At 32.9% G+C, this 22,013-nt stretch overlaps 1 protein-coding gene across 1 annotated transcript in view; it reads left to right on the top strand.

The window, feature by feature from the left end:
- The window catches only part of LOC129807596 (neurexin-1), a 79,901-nt gene extending 59,281 nt beyond the window's left edge, over positions 1 to 20,620 (top strand). Inside the window, exons 15-17 of the mRNA XM_055856978.1 lie at positions 3,253 to 3,491; positions 4,432 to 4,738; positions 14,231 to 20,620. Of these exons, the coding sequence (XP_055712953.1) occupies positions 3,253 to 3,491; positions 4,432 to 4,738; positions 14,231 to 15,084 (1,400 nt within the window). The 3' untranslated portion in view covers positions 15,085 to 20,620. The remainder of the gene's footprint in view (positions 1 to 3,252; positions 3,492 to 4,431; positions 4,739 to 14,230) is intronic.
- Positions 20,621 to 22,013: the final 1,393 nt, after the last annotated feature.

Below are 22,013 nucleotides of genomic sequence, written 5' to 3' on the forward strand. Positions count from 1 at the left end.
GACATCACACCCTATGATACCCGCTTGATCCTCGCGCGAGCGCTTCTTCTTCCTTTTTTCAATTACGGAGCTGAGCTTTTTTTTGCGGTGGATAGTGACACAATTCGTCGTCTTACAGTTTCTTTCAATGATTGTGTCAGGTATATCTGTGGCTTAAGTCGTCGAGACCACATAACCCCTTATAGAAACGTCTTCATTGGTTGTGATCTTGTATCCCTAATGAATATGAGAGCTGTTTTATTCCTGTTTCATCTGTTGATCTCTGGATGTCCCGAGTACCTGTCGAGTCTTCTGGTTAGGGGGGGTTCGGCCAGGGTTCGAGGACTTATAGTGCCTAAGGTTCGAGGTGACTGTCTCTATCGATCGCTCTTTGTAAAGGGCGTCACTTTATTTAATGCAATTCCGGGTGGTGACCGTATTTCAGCGGCTGCGATCCGTGAGTTCTATCAGCAGGCTGGATCCTAGAAAGGCTAGAAAGTGCTTGATTTTGTTTCTTTTTCAATTTAATTATTGTTTCTTTTTCTTTTAAATTTTTTTTTCTACCTTAATTATCACATTTGTAAGAGGGATGACCCTATTTTTGTGATATGAATAATAATAATAATATAGTAATATAGTAATATAGTAATTATGCCGAAAAATCAAACAAAACACTTTGATATTTTCCTAGCAACTTCCATAAGAAACAGAGAAAATGACAACTACCGTGTCAAGGTTATGAATATCACGCATGCAATACATTTTTTAAATTCTTCTTGCAAGTCACTCTTTGATTGTTTTATAACGATTTTTGCATTTTTAACTTCTGAAATAATCATAAAATTAAGTTTAATAATCTTTTTATCGAAAATTTAAATATTTAATTGATTTATTATCAAGTTTTTAAGGAGGTGTCTCACATTCCACACTGCTTTGTCCAACTTTCCAAACTGTCTCGCTTTAGGCAAATGACCCTATTTGTGAGTCTATCGCTTGATTTTCCTTTAAACCTCAACATAATACATTCCCTAAGCACTAGTTTGTAGAGGGAGAAATAAAAATTATTCATCAACATCATACGACAATTGATTGCTTGTATCACCAACTGTTAGAACTAACAAGTATAAATGAGGTCATTCACCCATTTTTATCTGATTAAAACAGATTTAAATTAGTTCAACAATTTTTAGAACAGACCTGAGCTAAAAGAAAAGCCGAAGTGATCATGGTGGTGCCTGTTGGCATTCCTCGAAATGCCGCGAAAATTCACGTAGAGAAAATGAGAGGTTTTTCAATGTCAAAAATGTTTAATTCCCTAGAGTTAAGTTATTTTCACAAGAAAATCCTTTTAATAATTTAGTTGAATACAGTTATTTGGGTTAATTGTGAATAATTGTCGATATTACAAAACAAAAACATTGGGATGAAATTTTGAGCTGGAAGACACATATTCTTTTGAGCTGTCCCAAAATTCAGGATAAGTTTGAGGACAACCCTTTTGTACAACACTATTTTGGTTAATAAGGAATGCAAAAGTACATATTAGAAGAAGGTACACGACCTGCTAAAAAGCATAAAATAGAGATGAAAATATTTTGTGGCATTTTAGAGATTTTTTGCAATCGCAGCGCCACCAGACGTTTGTCAAGTGAGGTATTTGTGTCTCTATCTCTCTCTTACAGTTGAATTGCGCGCGTTTTAGAACTTTCCATTTTTAAAATGATATTTGCATTTAATTTCTTTGTATTTCTGCAAAATTCAAGTAAAAGGGTGTGTAGTGAACAGCTATCCGTCTTCCGACAATGATATCACGAAGAAAATTTCTTTCTATATGAGTTATTATGTCTGTTATGTCTTTTTGGCGCAAAAATATTTATTATGGTACCGTGAATGAGCGGGATTAATGTTACCAGTATGGATATCTGTAATTTCCATTAAAATTATCAACACAAAATTTCCGATATTACACGACTTTTAATGAGCATAGGTCTGTTTTAGAAAATCATTCCATAAATGAAGTTTACTTAATTTACGCCTGTCGATCCTCCGCCATTTCGGGAAATTCGATCCCAAGGCGCTCGAAGGCAAGCTTTTGAATTTGATTCAGTCACCTTGTCCTAGGTCTGCCCTGAGATTTTAGTCGCCTCACAATGGCTTGTATAGCTTTTCTGGGATGGATGCACAGAGCTGAGTCGCTGCCGGTCAATTAGCCGCGATAAGCCTTGGTCTCCCTAAGGAATCTTTCAGGACAGAAACTCGTCTACAAGATTCTATGTCAAAAAGATGAAATACTTGCCTTTATTACCTCAAAAATATATTCGAAAACTAAAAAAAAAACCTAAAATAATTTTTAAAATAAACCGAAAAACATAGTTTTGAAGATTAAAGAGGGTTTTTTTGTTTATTCTACTGAGTGATAAAGAACTTTGAATTTTTTATGCTAGTGTTACAGTTACCAAGTTACTTTCTAACTGGTGATACAAGTAAGAGTTATATCTCAAAACCACTCATAAGAAGTTGTAGAGCTTTACATGTCATCCAAAAGAAATTATATAAATGAATTAACAACGTAGATTAAAGTAATTTAAATCCAGAAATAAAAAAGGTCAATAATATCTAAATTCTCAGGCTTTTTTGTCCATCAAAATTGATAAAAAAAAAGTTTTAAGTACTTATACAAAATAAAAATCTAACAAGAGATCTTGAAATTAAACCTGCAGGATTACTAAACAATTTTCTGTCAATGTAACGGCGTTATCACACTTACACATTAAAATTTTAATGTGATTCACATTAATTGTCGCTGGTGAGAGTCCAAATGTGTAATTTGTGTGTTTGAATCATTTTATATTCAAAATTTGATCTATTTGTTGATAAAAACGTAGACTTGGCCCGCAAAATTAATAAATTAATTTATAGCATTAAAATGCTATAAATTAATTTATAGCATTAATGCGAAAAATTAATGCGATTTTCTCTTTAATTATTTAATGTAAAAAATATTTATGCTTTAGGTAAATTTAAACTTATTTTTGCAGGCCAAGTCCACTTCTTTATCAATAGAAAAACCACAAATATTAAGTGACTCAAAGACACAAATAACATATTTGGACGCTCACAAGCGACAATTAATGTGAATCACATTAAAATTTTAATATGCAAGTGTGATAACGCCGTAAGAAGCAGAATAGTAAACATTCATCTCAAATCTTTAATCTGGGAAAATCACTAAATTTTCTTAGCACCTCTGATTTTCTTTTGGTGTCTTTACAGGTCATCACGCAACCACCTTCAACTCAATGTCAAATATTCAGGTGGGCGGAAAAATAAACCGCAACGGCAGATCACGAATAGAGCGTCCTTTTGCTGGAGTCATTGCCGGCTTGTCGATAAATCGCCTTCGCGTGCTGGACTTGGCGGCCGAGAGAGATCCACATGTGAACATTCGTGGCGACGTGCAATTGGTAACGGGTGTATTAGATAGAAATGATCTGCAGCAAAGAATGCAGCAGGTTAGAAATCAAAAAACTAATAATTTTTCTTACTAAATAAATAAAAATTTACACGATTCTCTTTCTCAGTTCAAAAATTTAACAATCATTTCTCTATAGTTATTTAATAAAAAATTATCTTGACCTCTAAATCGGAAGTGTCTTGAAGAAATGCAAATTCAAAATTCTGTCTTCATTCACTTGTCTTGTTGCAATTAACTTATTGACATTTTTTTCTAAAAAAAAATTAATAAATTGTAAGAGACTTTCTCTATATACATGATTACTTTTTTTCCATGTATCATATTTGCATGGTTTTTTGCCCTAAACCGGCTGCAATCAGTGGCAAAAATTCTTTCATATTTTTAAAATTTTTCTAGGACTTATGCAAAAGTAAACTTTTGAAGGAGAAACTCAAAAGAAAAAAAATGAGAAGAGAATCGAATGAATTTATAGCTTTTCTGCTTCTGACAATAATTTCCTAACTTTTTAAATAATATTTATCAAGGCACTAAAATACCAAATAAAATGAGTGTTTATCCCAAGAAAAGGTTTACTTTTGCATAATAAAAGCTGATTTTTCTTTTTATAAATTGTTTTTCATTGAAAATTTTCATATCATACATTATGAAATTTATCTCATTCTCATTAAATTATCCATTCACTTATAACAATACTCAAACATTTAAGACAGAAACATATAAATCAAAAGCCACAGTACACAAGAGATTAAAAAGCATACAGTTTGATCAAGATATTCAGCCACAAAATTGAATATATACGATTATGGTGGGATATAGAGAACACAGAAAGAAAATGTAACACTTGAGAACTCAAATACCCAAATCCACAATACAGAATCATCCTTCAGATGCAGCAAAGCATTTATGTGTTGTAAAACAAACAATGTGGATGAGGACGAAAGGAGATAATTTATGAGAGATTCTGGTGAATTTTCCAGACTCCGGCAAGTGGATTCCCTGGTGTGGGGGATGATATAATATATTCTGGAGCCGGTTCGGGTTGTCGTGGTGATGACGAAGATGAATGTACACCTCCGTTTGATGCAGGATCGGGAGACGATTTAATAACACCGGTCTATGTTCCATCCACCAAGCTGCCACCATCATCCACCAAAGGCTCAAAATCGAGCAAAACGGATGGAACATCGCCGGAACGAACGTGCGACGATGAAGACTGCATCCATGGCTCAGGTTTTGGGGAGACCACTGAATCTCTCGGTGGCAGTACAACCATTAAATCGACAGGTAATTGATTTTCTCTAGACTTTTGCATTTTACAGAACCAACAATTCAAGCATAAAACTTTCAATCCTTGTCCAGATTATTTGGTTTGATTTTCAAGAAGCAAATACTGATAATAGAATTTACTGTACTCTAAGTAATTAACTTTCCCAAATTTATATATAATATTTAATCTGATGAGAAGAAATATGCATTTACGTTTATAGTTTAATTACACGACAACTTGTAATTTATATGCAAAACATAACATTGAAAACCTAGTGCGACGAAAAGAAAAGCCGTTTTGCTGGTCGTTGAAAATTCAAGGATTTCGAGATTCTGTCTTCTGCATGGAATGAATTTAGGATGAAGCTCAATTTTCAAGTCTTTTTTATCTCGATATCAATATTTTGTATAATGTTAAGTCAGGGAGTGAATTATTATAAGGAAACTATTGAAGACTATCCTAGAACAAACAACATCCCTCTTTTAAATTTCCCCACAATTCTCCTGATTTTCCTACTCTTTAATATTCTAAAAATCCTTTAAAAGAATAGATGCGGACAGTAAAGTGTTTTCCCTTCAAGAAATATTATCCTTTAAGTGCTGGGGTATCTTTTAAGTACTTTAAGTCCTGATGGGGCTTACCTAAATTAATTATAACTTCTAAAACGGAAATTGGGGAACTGAAGGAGCCACTCATATTTCAACTTCCTCAGAGTTAACTATTCACGGTGACTGATTTTCACCCTGTGAAGTACGGAGATAATTGACACAACAAAAGCCCTAGCAACTTTCAGCACCCGCCTAGGGATGATTATTTGGCCGTCGACTGGGTTTACGATTGTAGAATGGGCCGTACGCTCTACATCACATACACTTTTTGCACAGCTCTAGAATTTGATAAGAAACACTAAGAAAAGCCTAGTACAATTTGAACAGTGAGATTATTACTGTGAATTACATACCACTGAATGTTTTCAAATTCTATTTTGAATTGAATTACCAGAGACGCATAAGAAAAAAGAGATGGCAAAGCGTGATCGTGAATTAGTTTTTTGGTATGATCTTTTGGTATTACTGATCTACTGGAGATCAAATTAATTCATAAATCACAAAAGCATTTGAAAATCAAAAAATCGGTACTTAACCGGTTCATTATCGATGAAGACCGATGCAGCCGGGTTCGAAATTTCAATACCTTTCCAAAAAATCCAAATTTAACTAAATCGTTTGAAAAATGAGCCTTCCAAAGTGGTTGACCTTTAATCTTCAATAATTCAAAATGGCGAATATTCCGCTCATAGATGTTTGGGCGAAATGTTCACCTGGACTACCTCTAAAATATATTCAAAAAAGATTGAAAAAGCTTGATCCAATTTTGAGAAAACCGAAAAACATGTTTTTTTTATGTGAGGGGAGGGGTATAGTGGAGAAAGGGAAAAAATGCCAAAGATATTGTTTTCTTATTGGGGGTCATCGAAGACCGGAAGTCGATATCTCTTACCGTTTGACCTCTAGAGCTTTAGAACAAATTTAAGGTGAAGTAAAAAAAAATTCCGAAAAATATTATTCAAAATCAGTACTTAACCGGTTCATTATCGATGAAGACCGATGCAGCCGGGTTCGAAATTTCAATACCTTTCCAAAAAATCCAAATTTAACCAAATGGGGTGAAAAATGAGCCTTCCAAAGTTGTTGACCTTTGACCTTCAATAATTCAAAATAGCGAATTTTCCGGTTATAAGTATGTTAGGGCGAAATGTCCGCCTGGACTAACTAGGTAAAACATATCCGAAAATAATTGGAAATGCTTGGGCTAATTTTGAGAAAACCCAAAAAACATGGTTTTGATGGGGATAGATGGGGAGGGGAGGGGTGGGGAGAGGTAAAAACGTCGAGATATTATGTTTTATTGGGGGTCATCGAAGACTGGAAATCGATTTCTCTTACCGTTTATGCTCCAGAACAGTGACAAGTTGAAAAAAAAAGACGATTTTCTAACTGCTCTCTCTTTGAGTTCGAGCAGTAAAAGAATTAGATCAAAATTAGAACGGGAGATAGAGATCAAATACATTGATCTCTTGTATTTCAGATCAAGGTCAGGATCGACTTTCCCTTAAAGCTTGAAATGAGGGCTTACACAACACCAAAAAAATACCATTCTCTTTTAATTTTGTTCTCCAATTATCAAGTACAAACTACAAAACCCAACCAGATAGCTGAAAAAACTTAAGAACATTTACATTTTCGTGAAAATGGAATTCTGAAAAAAAACTTTGCCAAACATTGAGCCCGATATAATTCTAATAAATATTGTTTTCAAAACTTTCACGTAATACTGCATGAATATTAACAACAAGAATATAAAAATACGTTTTAAGCAATTTCCTGCCATTACGCCACAATTGTCTCGCTCAGGGAAAGTATGGAAGTTTTCTAATATTTTATAAGTAATAGCGGTAATAACTATTCTAATTGGAGATATTTTAAAAGGGAAATGCCCTTTTTACCCTGAACATCTTAAATCTTGATAACCGTTCAAAATAATAGGGAAACCTTGGGTAAAATATGGCAAAATGAATATTTAGGTGAGATTCTTAACAATCTCACCTACTATAATCCTAACAAAATTTCATGTCCTCCGATCGCGCTCAAACTTGGCCAAAATGTGTTTCGCCACTTCCTGATCACGAATATATGGGGGGCTAAGTTACGTTCCCGGCCGGCCGGCCGGCCGGCCGTCCGGCCGGCCGTCCGGCCGCTCTTTGGAGCTTAATAGCTCCTAAACTAAAAAAGATATCGACTTGCGGTTTTCGGCAAAGGTTAAATATCGTATGAAAATTGCAACATGGTGCATTGACCCCCCACCCCCCACCCCTCCTTCCGCCATTTTGAAGACCCCCCTTTTTTTGTTTTCTCAATAGCTCCGCCCCTATGGCATCGAGCGGGCTCAAATTTTAGTATGTTATAGCTGGGCCTTAGAGCTTTCCATTAATACCAAACTTAAGGTCCCCCGACCCCCCTGACCCGAGCTATAAGGGTCCAAAAAAATTTTCTTAAAATGGCCATAACTCCGGTTCTAATTGTCAGAATTTAAAAAATGAGGGCTTTTTGGAAAGCTCTCGTGAAATGCCACTTCCCCTTCTAACATTGCAAGTTCATAAAACCACCGCTAGGGGCGCTATTATTAAAAAGAAAATTTTTAAATCTTAAAAGTTAAATATCTCAAAAATTCCTTATGCAATCGGGCTGAAATTTTAGTATGTTGTAGCCGTTGATTATACCTATCAAACAAAAAAAACCTTAAGTCGATCCATAACCCCTGACCCGAGCTATAAGGGGTCAAAGTTCGAACATTGACCGGCCTCTATCTCCGGTTTTAATTAACATAGCGACCTAAATTTTACCTTTTTGGTTTCGTCTCGATGAGCACTTTCAGATGGAAGTTCAAAAAGTCACCACAGGTGGCGCTGTGATAGCGTCAAAATTCATCGAAATTCAAAGTCACTTTTCTCAAAAACGGCATTGTGCAAGTTAATGAAATTTTAGTATGTTGTAGTCCAGTCTAGGACGTTTCCAAAATGGTGCGTATGCGCGCTGTGGTTTCAATAGAACCGGAGATATGAGGGGTCAAAGTTCACGAAATTCAAAAAATCATATCTCCGGTTCTATGTGACCGATTTTGATGAATGAGGGCTTAAACGAAAGATCTCACCAAATGCTACAACTTTCTAGAACATTTGAACTTCGTGGGACCAACACCAGGGGCGCCACAGTCAAAAAACCAATTTCAATATCACATAACCTCAATTATCTCGACTGTCGCTGAACCGATTTTGATGATTGCTTCGACATAATTGTAGAGGACATTTGTCTCTACATTTCGTCCATACATCATTTTCCGGTCAGACTACGCTATCACTCCGATTTTGCCGTTTAAGTGTGAAAAAATTGATTTTTCCCATAATAACGCTTTGAAATCACTCAGTCAGATGCCAATTTGACTGCCTCTACTCCACCAAGACACTTAAAATAGGGTTTTAAATGGAAAATCTCACAGAATACAACAATTCTTTGATATAGTTGAAGTTCAACAAATGACTACTTGGGGAACTCTGGATGAAAAAACGAGTTAAGAAACAAAAAACCTCGATTATCTTGGCTTCTGAGTAATCGATGAGATCATGTTCTATGGAAAAATTATAGAGAACATTCTGGTCTACATTTCACCCATATAACACTTTTCTATCAGTTCATCCAAATCCTTGATATTTTGGTTTAAATACAAAATTTGTATAATTTCACGAATTTTATTCAAGATAACTGAATGGCGTCTCCCTACTTCAGCATCAAATCGAATTTGCATGCACTCCGAGTTAGCTCACGTTAAGAATCTCACCTACATAAGCCGGTTAGGATTATCTGTCCCTTTCATTTTTCATGAGCTTATGTAGATATGCGAGATTTCTAATTAGTATAATCCTATAGGTAAACCGCTTTACAACATTTCCGAAAGCCATTTTCCCTATTACAAAAGGAAATGTGCCTTTAGAGTTATTTGATAAAGATTTATTTTGTAAAGATTTTCAGAAATACATAGGCAAATATTAATTATTATGAGCTATGGGGTAATTTGGGATATATTTTGATTCGGTTTTCTATGGGTACTTGTAAAAGAAATAATTTTCTAGTTAGCATATTCTTAGGAAATATATTTCTCTACAACTTCATTGAGGATATACCATCTTAACGGGAATGTGTTGAAATATTTTTATTCTCCTTATTCCTTTCTCGTGTTCATGGAGATTAACTTACAGTACAAATTGTAAACCTGTGGGTCTCTTATATCTTGGAATAAAATTAATTTTGGAAATTTCAATCTGTCTTATTTTACAACAGGTTTCCTTACTCCTTTTTCATTCCTCAATTAAATTTTTACACTTATAAAAAACAGACGATAAAGCGTTCCAGCTTTACGGAATTCTCGGACTCACGAGATAGAGCTTGCCGCGAATTATCTTTTTTCATGTTTTTTTTTTTGGGTGTATACCAGTTTATTACCGATTAAATTCATTTACAAATCAGAAAACAATTCTAAACTAGAGAAATGGCTGAGAATTATGCATTTTAGAAGGTTCTTGTCATTAGTAACATGCTTACGTCCGAATAAAAAGGAATATTTAAGAAAGAAAACCATTTATGATTACTTGACCAATTCATTACCGATTGGGAATTGGGACTGATATAGCCGGATAAATAGGTGTGATTAGAAGGAATCACACCTAAAAATGTTAAGATCTTTCCAAAAAATTCAAATTTAACCGAATAGGGTAAAAATGATCCCTCCAAAGTGATTGACCTTTGACCTTCCATAATTCAAAATCACGATTTTTCAGGTCATAGGTATGTTTGGACGAAATGTTCTCCTACACAGAAAAAAATATTTTGTAAAATTGTTCGTAAATGTTTGTGAAATCCTATGGAGGGCTTACGAAATGCTCGTGAATCACATAACCCACAAACAAGTTCGTAAAATTTTGTACTTTTTTCACAAACATTGTTCGTAAAATGATCACTTGACGAGCATTTTTTGTACTTTTACAAACATTTGTTCGTAAATGTTCGTAAACACACAAAAAAAATGTTCGTATAATTTTGTCAATTATACGAATTTTGTCAATTTAATTGTTCTTAAATTTTTGTTTGTCTGGCAAAAATTTACGATCAAATGACAAAATTTTACGAACATTTTTTGTGTGTTTACGAACATTTACGAACAAATGTTTGTAAAAGTACAAAACACGTTCGCCAAATGATCATTTTTCGATTAATATTTGTGAAAAAAGTACAACATTTTACGAACTTGTTTGTGGGCTATACGATTCACGAGCATTTCGTAAGTCTGCCAGAGGATTTCACAAACATTTACGAACAATTTTACAAAATATTTTTTTTTTCTATGTAGGCTAACTCTAAAACATATCTGAAAATAAAAGAGGTCTATAGTGCTGCTTTCGAAATAAATAGAAAAAACATGGTTTTAAATGCAACCATTTTAAGCGTGTAGTGAACTCTGCATACCTTAATGTTTTATCCCTTATCCCAATTACGTTTTCTACTTTGATCCAGAAATTGAGTAGATCATTCAATCGGATTATTTTATAGTGCTTAAAGTTAATAATGTCTTGTCCAAATGCTACGCATCTAAGTGAAGCTAGTGCTAGACAATATCCCAGGATATCTCCATTCTGGTTGTCGGCAATGTCTGCATTAAATAGATTATCATCCAACTAATGTACTGAGAACAGATCAATGATAATTCTTGTAGTTTTCCTACACAGAGAGAAAAAAATGCACTAAAATCAATGCATTTTTGCGCTATTTATGGCATCAAAAAGGCTCCTATACCTTTAGTGATTGATTTCAGTGCATTCTTGGCATCAAAATCAAGTAACTTTATGGCATAAATACAATGCCATAAATGTCTTACTTTTTAGTAAATTTCCAATACACTGTGGTATTAATTTTAGCACACCTGGTGCATTGATTTTAGAGCATTGTGGCATCAATTTTAGATCACTGTGGCATAAATTTTAGAGCATTGTGGCATTGATTTTTAGAGCATTATAGCATCAAATTTAAGAGCATTTTGGTATCAATTTAAGAGCATTGTGGTATCAATTTAAGAGCATTGTGGCATCAACTTTAGAGCATTGTGGCATCAATTTTAGAACACTGTGGCATAAATTTTAGAGCATTGTGGCATTGATTTTTTTTAACCATTGTGACATCAATTTAAGAACATTGTGGTATCAATTCAAGAGCATTGTGGCATCAATTTTAGAGCATCGTGGTATCAATTTTAGAGCATTGTGACATCAATTTAAGAGCATTGTGGCATCAATTTAAGAGCATTGTGGCATCAATTTAAGAGCATTGTGGCATCAATTTAAGAGCAATGTGGTATCAATTCAAGAGCATTGTGATATCAATTTAAGAGCATCGTGGTATCAATTCAAGAGCATTGTGGCATCAACTTTAGAGCATTGTGGCATCAACGTAAGAGCATTGTGGCATCAATGCCACAATGCTCTTAAATTGATGCCACAATGCTCTAAAATTGGTACCACAATGCTCTTAAATTGATGCCACGATGCTCTAAAGTTGATACCACGATGTTCTTAAATTGATTCCACAATGCTCTAAAGTTGATGCCACAATGCTCTTAAATTGATGCCACAATGCTCTTAAATTGACACCATTCCTTTAGAATCAATGCCATTTGTTACTAAAATTCGGGTTGTTCGAAATCAATGCCAAGGTGCTCTAAAATTGATGCCAAAATCTCTTGAAGTTCAATGCAGGATTCTCTAGATTCAATGCCATTTGTTGCTAAAATTTGGGTTTTTCAAAATCAATGCCAAAATGTACTAAAATTAGTGCCACATTCTCATTAGTTTTGGAGCAGAATTCGAAGTTAATGCCAAAATTGATCTAAATTTAAGAGATTTTGGCATACTTATGGCATTGATTTTGATGCCATTGTTATTGAATCTCTCTACTTTAAAATTTTTCTCTGTGTAGCAGACATTTGTGTTTTATCTACACAGTAAAAAAATGTGTAAAATTTTACTACTATAGTAGTGCAAAATCGACCATTTTAGTTGTTTAATTTAAAAATGTTTAAAAAATGCACAACATTTTGGTAATTTATTGTCACGTGATTGAAAATTACCACTATTATAGTTGAAAAATTTTCAACAATATTGTTTAATTTGAAAAAGTGTAAAATTTTAACACTATAATAGTGTGAAATCGGATAAATTAATTATTTAATTGCGATCTATGTAGAATTTCTCACTGTTATAATCATAAAAATTTTTCAACAATGTTTCGTGATTTAAAACTGTTTGACAAGTTCTAAAAATTACCACTATTATAGTATGATTACAGTTTTTCACATTATTATAGTGTGAAAAAATACACAACTTTATAGTATTTTTGTCACATGATCAAAAATTAACACTATTATAGTTTGATCATAATTTTTAACACTATTATATTGTGAAGCCTTGTGTATTTCAACCAAAGTTGTTGAATTTTTGAACAAAAGTTGTGTAAAAATTGTTGAATTTCCAATTAAGACTTATACTTCAGTCGAGATGCTTTTCATTGCGCAAATTTTTGTTAATTTTTTTTACTGTGTATGTTTTCCAGTTTAATTCTTGTGTTCCAAACATTGCTCTCTTTAATTGATCATCCTTTGTTTCCTTGCACACTCCTATCACAGGTTCGGGTCCTATGAAAGTCCTTCCCTTACTGAATTTCGATAACTTGTCCGCAATATAATTTCTCAGAATATTAGCGTGTCCTGGAACCCAGAATAAAGTAATTTTATTTTGCGCTTGAGAGTTTATTGAGGTAATCTTACTTCATTTATCAGTAATTAATCAGTTAATACCTCAGCAATTAATTACTGCAATTACTACGGAATTAAATCAAGAATAAATTTGATTAGGGGATTGTCTCCTTTTTATTTTATTTCTTTTTCTTATTTTTTTTTTTCATTACCCTGCCGCAATCATCTTATTTTTTATTCGCTTTTAATAAATATAATTTTAATAAATTTGATTGAATTAAATTTTCTTTTGAAACTTACGGATTTCAAAATAGGGCCTTTAATTTTTATATCACAAGTTAGTAGGGTGAATTTAGAGGATATAATGTAGCATAATTATCGTCAAGTCAATATTCTACATTACAATAAACATTACTTAAATGACTTTTCCCACAAATCTTTTTTATTAAGAAAAAAAAATTCTGAGATAAGCCATTTAGTTAAGCCTGTCGCGGGAAGTACCATTTACTTGGCATTAAATTTAAGGCTTATGAGGTTCATAAAAAGGCATTTAAATTCATTCTTAGTATATACTTTTATGGCTTGAGATTTTACCCATTCATCAAACACTTGGAGACGCGATGAATGTCAGCAGATTATCATATTTAATTTTCTTGAAGATATTAATTTTTTTTAATCGTGAAATGACCAAACAAAAAAATATTGTATTTTTTATACAAAACTTTTCAGGTTTATAATTAACTTGTCTCTGCATAATTCGTTGTGAGACAAGAAATTGTGTCTAGCAAACTCCTCAGACTGAATGAATTCTTAATGAGGAAATCACAAATGTGTCTCCCCATTTCAATCAACAACACAACACCTCTCAGGTGGGAACTTTGGAAATGGGAAAGTAATTTCCTGTTGCCGATGTAATTCTGCAGATATATATAACTGCAAAAATAGTCCACAGCGTCACAAGACGCAGAGGGGGATGTTATTGATGGTGTAACTCCTCTGTAACTTGGAAAGTTATGAATTTTCTATATATGGAAAAATCTATAAATTCTCACATTTCATATGTCAGTACCTAAAATTATCTGAAAGTTTTATTCAGTTTGGAATATAGATTTTTTTTAAAAGGGTTTTTTTCGATAATGTTTTTTTTATTCTAGAACAAGGTCCAGATGGTACATCTGGGCAAATGGAGACAACTCCATCAGAAACTCATAAGATTACTTCTGCATCGGAAACGATGAAGGAGACAGATTCTACAACTGGTGGTGTATCTGGTGGAACAACTGTGTCTGTGGGAGTAAGTTCGTCTGGAGATGGAAGTACTTCGACACTGGGCAGTAGCAGTTCAGTGGGAAGTTCATCTACAGTCAGTGAGACAAGTAGCTCAACGGGTTCTACAAGTACATCCACGAGCACTAGCACAAGTACCACCAGCAGCAGCAGCAGCACATCCATCCTTACCACTCAGGGCCTGGACACTTCGGCGGCTGAGCATGAGTCCACGTGGGGACATGAACCGGTGGAGACAACAAGGGACATTGAGGAGAGTACTCCGCCCTATCAAGATCCACATCCGCCGCCCTATATCAACAATAATATTCCCACACTAAGGCCCAAGCACAAAGGGGGCCGTATCAACTCGGAGGCCGAGGAGCGCACGGCCATGATCATCGGGATTGTGGCAGGAGCCCTCATAGCTGTGATCCTCGTTATACTACTAGTCTTATGGTTCAAGTCGAATGGTGATCGACCCTACAAGGCGGAAGTGGACAAGAGTGGTGCCTTCGGGCAGGGCCCCAATGCTGCTCTACTGGGTGGCGGAGTCGCTAGCAATGCTCACCATCAACATCCCGCCCATCATTCTGTGCAGCAAATGCATCATCCCATCAATGGCTCCAATCTCTCCTACAACGGATCCCTGCGCAATGGGCATGATAAGGCTAACTACATGGCCTCCGTGGCGAAACCCAAGAAGCGCGACTCCAAAGACATCAAGGAGTGGTACGTGTAAACTCAACAGAGATGGCGAGAAACATCACGAGACATGTAAGTTAAGACGACCTACAATAAAAAAAAACTCTAATACTCTTAAGGTGATTTATTTAGCAGTTACCTTTTTGATTGAAGGTGTAACAATATCATTTTTACGGATATTTTATATTGTAGACAGTGGTAGATTTTATATAGTTTTAAAGACTGAGAGAGCAAATGAAAGTTAATGAAACTTTTCAAAACTCTTTCAGTCACTATTATTGATACAGGTGATGGTGATACATTTTTGCAATAATCATGAATCATTTTTGTTTGCAGACAGAAAATAAATTGGATAAACTGTAATAAATTGTTCAAATATATTTTTAGCAAAATTATCTCATTTTCATAAACGAATTTACTGATTTTTCTCATATTTCAATATTTAAGTTTCTCCTGAGACTTCGTATAAGAAAGAAACTTTAAAAGAGACATTTAGGTTAAGTGTGCCAAATTTCGGCATAGTTGCATTCAAGCGCCAAAGTCTCAAATTTGAAATGTAATATTTTTAATACAAATTGATTTTTTTTATTCCTTTTTCTTAAGGAGTGTTGCTTGGAAACTTGTTAACAATTTATTGTCTCTATTTTCTCTAAAATCATTCTTAGTAGATTTTAAAATGAATAAAAATATAAACACGGCTTTGGTCCCCTATTTCGGCCACCTTTATTCTCATAGTTCCTTGCCCTTCGGGATTTCTTCCAATGTCTGTTTCACGTCATCTCATTTGTCGAAATTATATATTCGGTTTTTCTTTTGCATTGTATAATCTCTAGAGGATATAAAAACTAAAACTTCATGGAAATTCGAGTAATAATAAAGGTGGCCGGAATTGCAAGTTGGCCGGAATTTGGCACACTTACCCTAATTCTGTTTTTAGACTGCGACAATATCTAAAATCAGTCAATTGAAACTGATAAATGAATAATTATAGTAAACACGAGTTTAACTTTTCATCAGTCAAAATAGTGGTTTTAATTTTAATTAGTAGTAATTACTCAGTCAAAATAATTACATTAATTTATTTATACATTGGATATAAAATATATTTGATTTGTCATTAACACGTTTACACTTCATACATACATCTACAATTAAAATCATAAATAGAAAAGCATGCAGATTTATTAAAATGCAAAATATCAAACGATTTTCAGACAATAAATTGGAAATAATTAACAGAAAGCCTAACATTATCAAATCCGAAGGGTTTTTTGGCACTACACTTTTTACTGTTTTTTTTTCTATTTAGAGAATTTAGAAAGGAGTGGGAAAAAGGAGAAAACTGAGATTGTAAATAATCTCAACTAAAACGCCTCTAAATAATGTTCTTAAGGGGAGGGGGTCAGCGAAGGCCGCAAGTTGTTATCTCTAACTGTTTGAGCTCTAGCCAAGTAACAAGTCGCAAAAAGGCTTATAGCTACAGACAGTAATTTTCTTCTATTTCCCTGAGTTTGAGCAATAAAATTTATACAGTTATTTAAATCATGTAATTTTCCATTAAAAAATAACAAAAAAGCGACGAGCCTATTCTAATTTTGAATTTTTTGAATTTTTCTTATTTTGTTGAGCAAAAAATATTATTATTTGTCATTCATACATTTTATGGCCAGCGCACAATAACTTTTCTTTGTAAATATGTTTTCAAAATTTCTCATAAGAATGAGCGAGATGGCAAGATCTAAATCTCACTCACTCTCATTAAAATGTCAAAAATATGTTTACAAAACAAAAGTTATTGTGCGTTGGGCATTAGAATCTACACGACGTGTGTTCAAAAAGGAAGGTGTCTTTTTTTATTTTTCTCTAAAAATATTTATTTAATCATCAAATTCTATTTTGTTCCGTTCAAAGTAATCCTTCTCAGATAATACACTTGTATTTGAGTTTTTACCTATATTCACGAAGTCCTTATATGCGCTTTTTGATATGTCTCTGAACTCTTCCAGCGATATGGTATTTATCTCTTCAATCGTGCGAAAACGCCATTTTTCCCCGGGTGCTTTTAGTTCTAGGAGCAAGAAAAGTCCCTGGAGGGCAATTCCGGTAAAACCATGGTGGAGGCATAATTACGGTGCTGTTTTGAGAAAAAAAATCACAAAAAATGACTGCGAAAGCGCACTTTTGTAGCAAACGCCGTTACCGCATGTTTCATGCCCAAAATATCCAAAAGAATTGCATGAAATGAGCCAACCGATATACTAATAATCTCAAAAATATCTTTAATATTTTTGCCAAATAGCTTTGCATAATAATTTTCCTTAATGTTTCAATGTTTTAATCTGCTTTAGGCGTCCAAAACCGAGTATTGTCTTTAATAAATATTTGTGTTCTATGCCTTTTGTGAAGAGCCTATGACATTTTTTTTTTAAATTCTATTTTTTCTCAAAATAGGCTCACCAAATGCTATACTTGACATTTTAAGTGCATTTGAGTGTTTGAATTTATTTTTTTCACACAAATTTTAATACAGATTCTATTGGCAAAAAATAGCCAAGAACTCTAAAAGAGATCCAACGTTTAATGTCCGTGAAAACTAAACTAAAAATGCGAAATCGCTGGTCATGTCAACATAAGTTCGGGATATTTGTGCCAACAAAACAAAAACGAAAAATCGAGAAAGGAAAATACGTATAGCTCTCAAATTTTGAAAATTCACCTTACTTTTTGAACTTAGGGTAAATGTCCTAATTCAAAACCGTTTCCAGACGCTTTAACTTTGACAGAAGATTCAACACATTAAGTTCATATTTTTTCTTAAGGGAATTACATAAATTTGCTCCTTGAATCTTATAGAATGTTACTGTTTAGTGAAAATTCTTTATATATAATTTGAAAACTTCTTAAATACAAGAAAAATACGTGAGCGTAAAATGCTGCTATTGGAAACAAATTAATCCAAATGGAGACAAGGGAAAGTTTCTAATTGGAGACAAATAGTGTAAGTGAAACCACGACGAAAGGCTTCCAAAAGCTTGATGAGTTGCTCTTGAGTGCAGGATTTGTTCTTATTCCTGGTCTTTTGTCCTTTCCCATCTTAAATAAAAAGAAAATGTCTCCAAAAAATCATATTTTCGGGGTTTCCTATTGAAGCATTTGCAGACACTTCAGGAAAACCCCTTTTGTTCACGAAATAGGTAATTATTTAATTTGAAAACTTCACGTACCGTTAACAATAAAGATTAGCACTTAATTCAACTAAAATTAGCCAGAAATATGACATAAATGTTAAACAAAACGAATAAACAACAGTCAATTTATTGTGTTTTTCATTGGAAAACATGGTCGATCGATGAAGAATTTGATGGTGAAAAGGTACACTTTTAATTTTTCTGAAAAATTAACAAATTAAAATTTCTAAATAAATATGAATGGATTTTCGTTTTATTTGCAGCAAAATTAACTAAATAATAAAACTGTGGTATAGAAAATATATTAACATAGTAATTTAGTACTGTATTTACCATGAAAACAGTGATGTTTCCTTTTGGAGTAGCGAAAAATTTCCATTTGGAGCAGGTTTTGAATTAGCTTAATTTACCCTACCTCGTAATAACATGAATCGAAAATTTATAAAATATTTAATTCCATAAAATATTAAAGTCTAATTGCATCCTCTAATTGACTAAGCTTTGAATAAAAATTATAAAATTAAATCTTTTATCTGAAAAAGCGTAATGAATTAAAGCAAATTCTCTCTGAAATAACAGCCATATTAACATACTTTTCCGACTTTCCAGAAAAATACTTCCAAAAAGGAACTAAATTTATGGAAGAGTAATAGGTTCAAGCGCATTACAATCAAGAAAGAATATTCAGTCAGATAAATAATTATAATTTTTTCTTAAGTGAACTTTTTTTTATATCATAGCCTAGTTCAAAAGCTTTTTAAAAACCTGTACAATACACTTACACTGTTTGGTTAATTTAAAACTTATTTATCAAATCAAAAAGCATTAAAGTTTATATCAAACTACAAAATACTTTATTTATGAAGAAAGCATTTGTTATACAAATTAATTAAAAAAATAAAATTAATTGTTTGTAGCCGTACAAAATTTTCTTCATAATACAACGGATAACAAAATTCATTCATTAAGACGCCTTATTTGAAAAGAAAATAAACCAATTAACCGGCGAAATTTTATTTATTTATTTTTTTAAATAGAAACTCCTTTCTGAAAGCTTGTTTTGAGGTTTTTGTGTTCTAAGTTCACAAAATTCTCTATGTTTATTGCCGCAACTTTGATGCAAAATGTGATCACCATCTCCATCAGAACTTTATCAATAGTTAAGTTAACATGAAGGTTAGTTATTGAGTCGTTTATAATTATAAAATCCCACCATTGTCATGTTGCATTTCATTTATCTACCAAAGCAAAGAAAAAACATTCCTGATCTATGAAGACACATTAACTTTTTGAAAAGTAATATTAAAAAAAAGAAAAATTAACTCAAATACTCAAAAAACTAAATGCATAGATTCCCAAAAAAAATAGGTGGACACCTCAGTGAATTGTGTATAGCAAACAAAAAAAAAGAATAAAAAACCAAAATTTAGGATTAACGTTTTTTCTTATAAAACATCTGTTAAGTTAATTTTTGTTGTAATGTTATAAAATTTAGCAACGGAGCAAATTGCAGTGAATGTATAAATTAGAGAATGATGAAAGATTAAAGAAAATGAATCCGATTATTTAGGAAAAAAAAAACAAGAAATAAATTGCCATAAAGATACAATAAAAAAATGATAACTTTAATTAATCTTAAAGAAAAACGAAAAAAACGATATGGTCTTGTGTATATGAGAATGGAAAATTAAGAAAAAAAAACACCAAATAACTAATTTGTTAAGTTACATTGCTATCTAAATACTAAATAAATTTGAATTTAAACTATTACAAAATTTACAATAATACTAATTGATATAGTTATTGAAGAAGAAAAAAACAACTATATTAGAATAATGATGAAATACTGGCAAGATTGTAGGATTTGTGGTTGTTAATTTTCCTGATTCCCAAATATTTTTTTTATACCATTTTTGTTGTTTCTATTGCATGATGCAAAGGGTCAAAAAAAAGCACAATTTTAAAGTGGATTAGCTAAAAGAAAATTGAAAAATGAATTTAGAAGAAAAACGCTCAAAAAATGTAGGCAAAAAAGTTATTCCTTTCCCTAAAAAAAAGAAAGAAAGAGCACGTGGTCATTAATTTGTTATAATTTTGTTATTAATTCAAAGAATGCTATTGCCAAAATTAACAACTCTAGGACATCGAGAGGTAAATGCTTAAATTTTAATGAAAAGACAATATTGAGTTAAAAATTGTGAGTTGTTTTATTTAGAAATGGAGTAAAAGTAGATACCTTTCACATGTATATTTCTCATTATTCATAATATTTTAATTAACTCAAACTGCCTGTTTTATTTTCTGAGTTTAAACAATCCGAAATAACAGCAAATGATATTGTTGATAATGTACATTAAATAATTAAATTTTGGAACAGACATAAAATCATGATTTTTCACTTCATCCTCATCCCAGCGGCACAAATTCTCCATAGTTAAATGTTTGATGATATCCTCAACTTATGTTGCTGTAAAACCTCAAGTGAAATGCTCTTAGGGGGAAGTGGGGCTCCTTTGAATTGCGGTACTTTTGAAATTGGACTTCTTTCTTCTGTTTTTAAAAACGAATTGAGGCTTATGTCCAACGCACAATAACTTTTGTTTGGTAAATATGTTTTCGCAACTGCCTATAAGAGTGAGCGAGACGACTAGATCGAGATCTCACTCTCTCTCACAGGAAGCTCCGAAAACATGTTTACAAACAAAAGTGATTGTGCGCTGGGCATTATTTTACTGCAAATTAGCCTCACAATTGGTTTGTGAAGATAAATCACAATATGGTCCACTTCCACTTAAAAATAGCATTTAAAGCTTGCATCAAATGAAATGTGCCCCACTTTCCCCTACACTTTTTTTTGTTTTATTTTATAATGAAGCAGTATTTCATCTTCAGAGTAATCTCTGCCCAAACAATTTTAGGTCACGTCCTCTTCAAAAGCTAATAACCCGTTATCCAAATGTGAGATTATCGAATATTTAACACAGAGAAAAGGGGGTAAGGGCTACGGATACTATGCCAAATATTAAAGATTCAAATTCTCTCTAAATTTCCAGTCCAATATAAAAGTTGTTTAAAATCTATCCAGGGAAATACCCAAGAAGCAAAATAGCTGCCTTATAGAACCAAGTATTAGACAAGTCTTTTAGTGCACTTTTAAAAGACTTAGAGTGAGAATTTTTTGTTGAAATTCCTATAGAAGCACTTAAGATCCTTAAGAGTGCGCCACTTTACTTATAGTAATCTCAGTGATGGAACCAAGAGCGTTATAAGCAAATAAAAAGATTTTTGGTTCTATAATGCCTTACTTAGAGAATTCTACAAGACTATATTAAGAAAAAATTGCTTCTTGGGTAGTATCATTTATCTCCAACAGAAAGCAAATGACAATTTTGATTCTGAAGACAGGATATAGTAATTAATCTCTAGAAATAAAAAAATACAAATTTATTCAATAGGGGGAAGTGGGGCAGCTTTGAAAGTGGGGCACCTTTAAAATTGGGATTTTTCACCTATTTTTAAATAAAATTGAGCCTTATCGTGATATAATTTAGCTTCTCAATCTGTTTATGCAGCTAAATTATATCACGAGAGGGCTCAATTTTATTTAAAAATAGATGAAAAATCCCAATTTCAAATATGTCCCACTTTCAAAGGTGCCCCACTTCCTCCTATACTCAAAATTATGAAACTACAACCACTCTTGGGATAGTAAATCATCCCTACACCATCAAATAAAAAATAGGCCACGCCCTTTATACCGTTTATTAAAAATTCTTCT

The sequence above is a fragment of the Phlebotomus papatasi genome, chromosome 1, assembly GCF_024763615.1.
Source record: "Phlebotomus papatasi isolate M1 chromosome 1, Ppap_2.1, whole genome shotgun sequence".
Classification (NCBI taxonomy): domain Eukaryota; kingdom Metazoa; phylum Arthropoda; class Insecta; order Diptera; family Psychodidae; genus Phlebotomus; species Phlebotomus papatasi.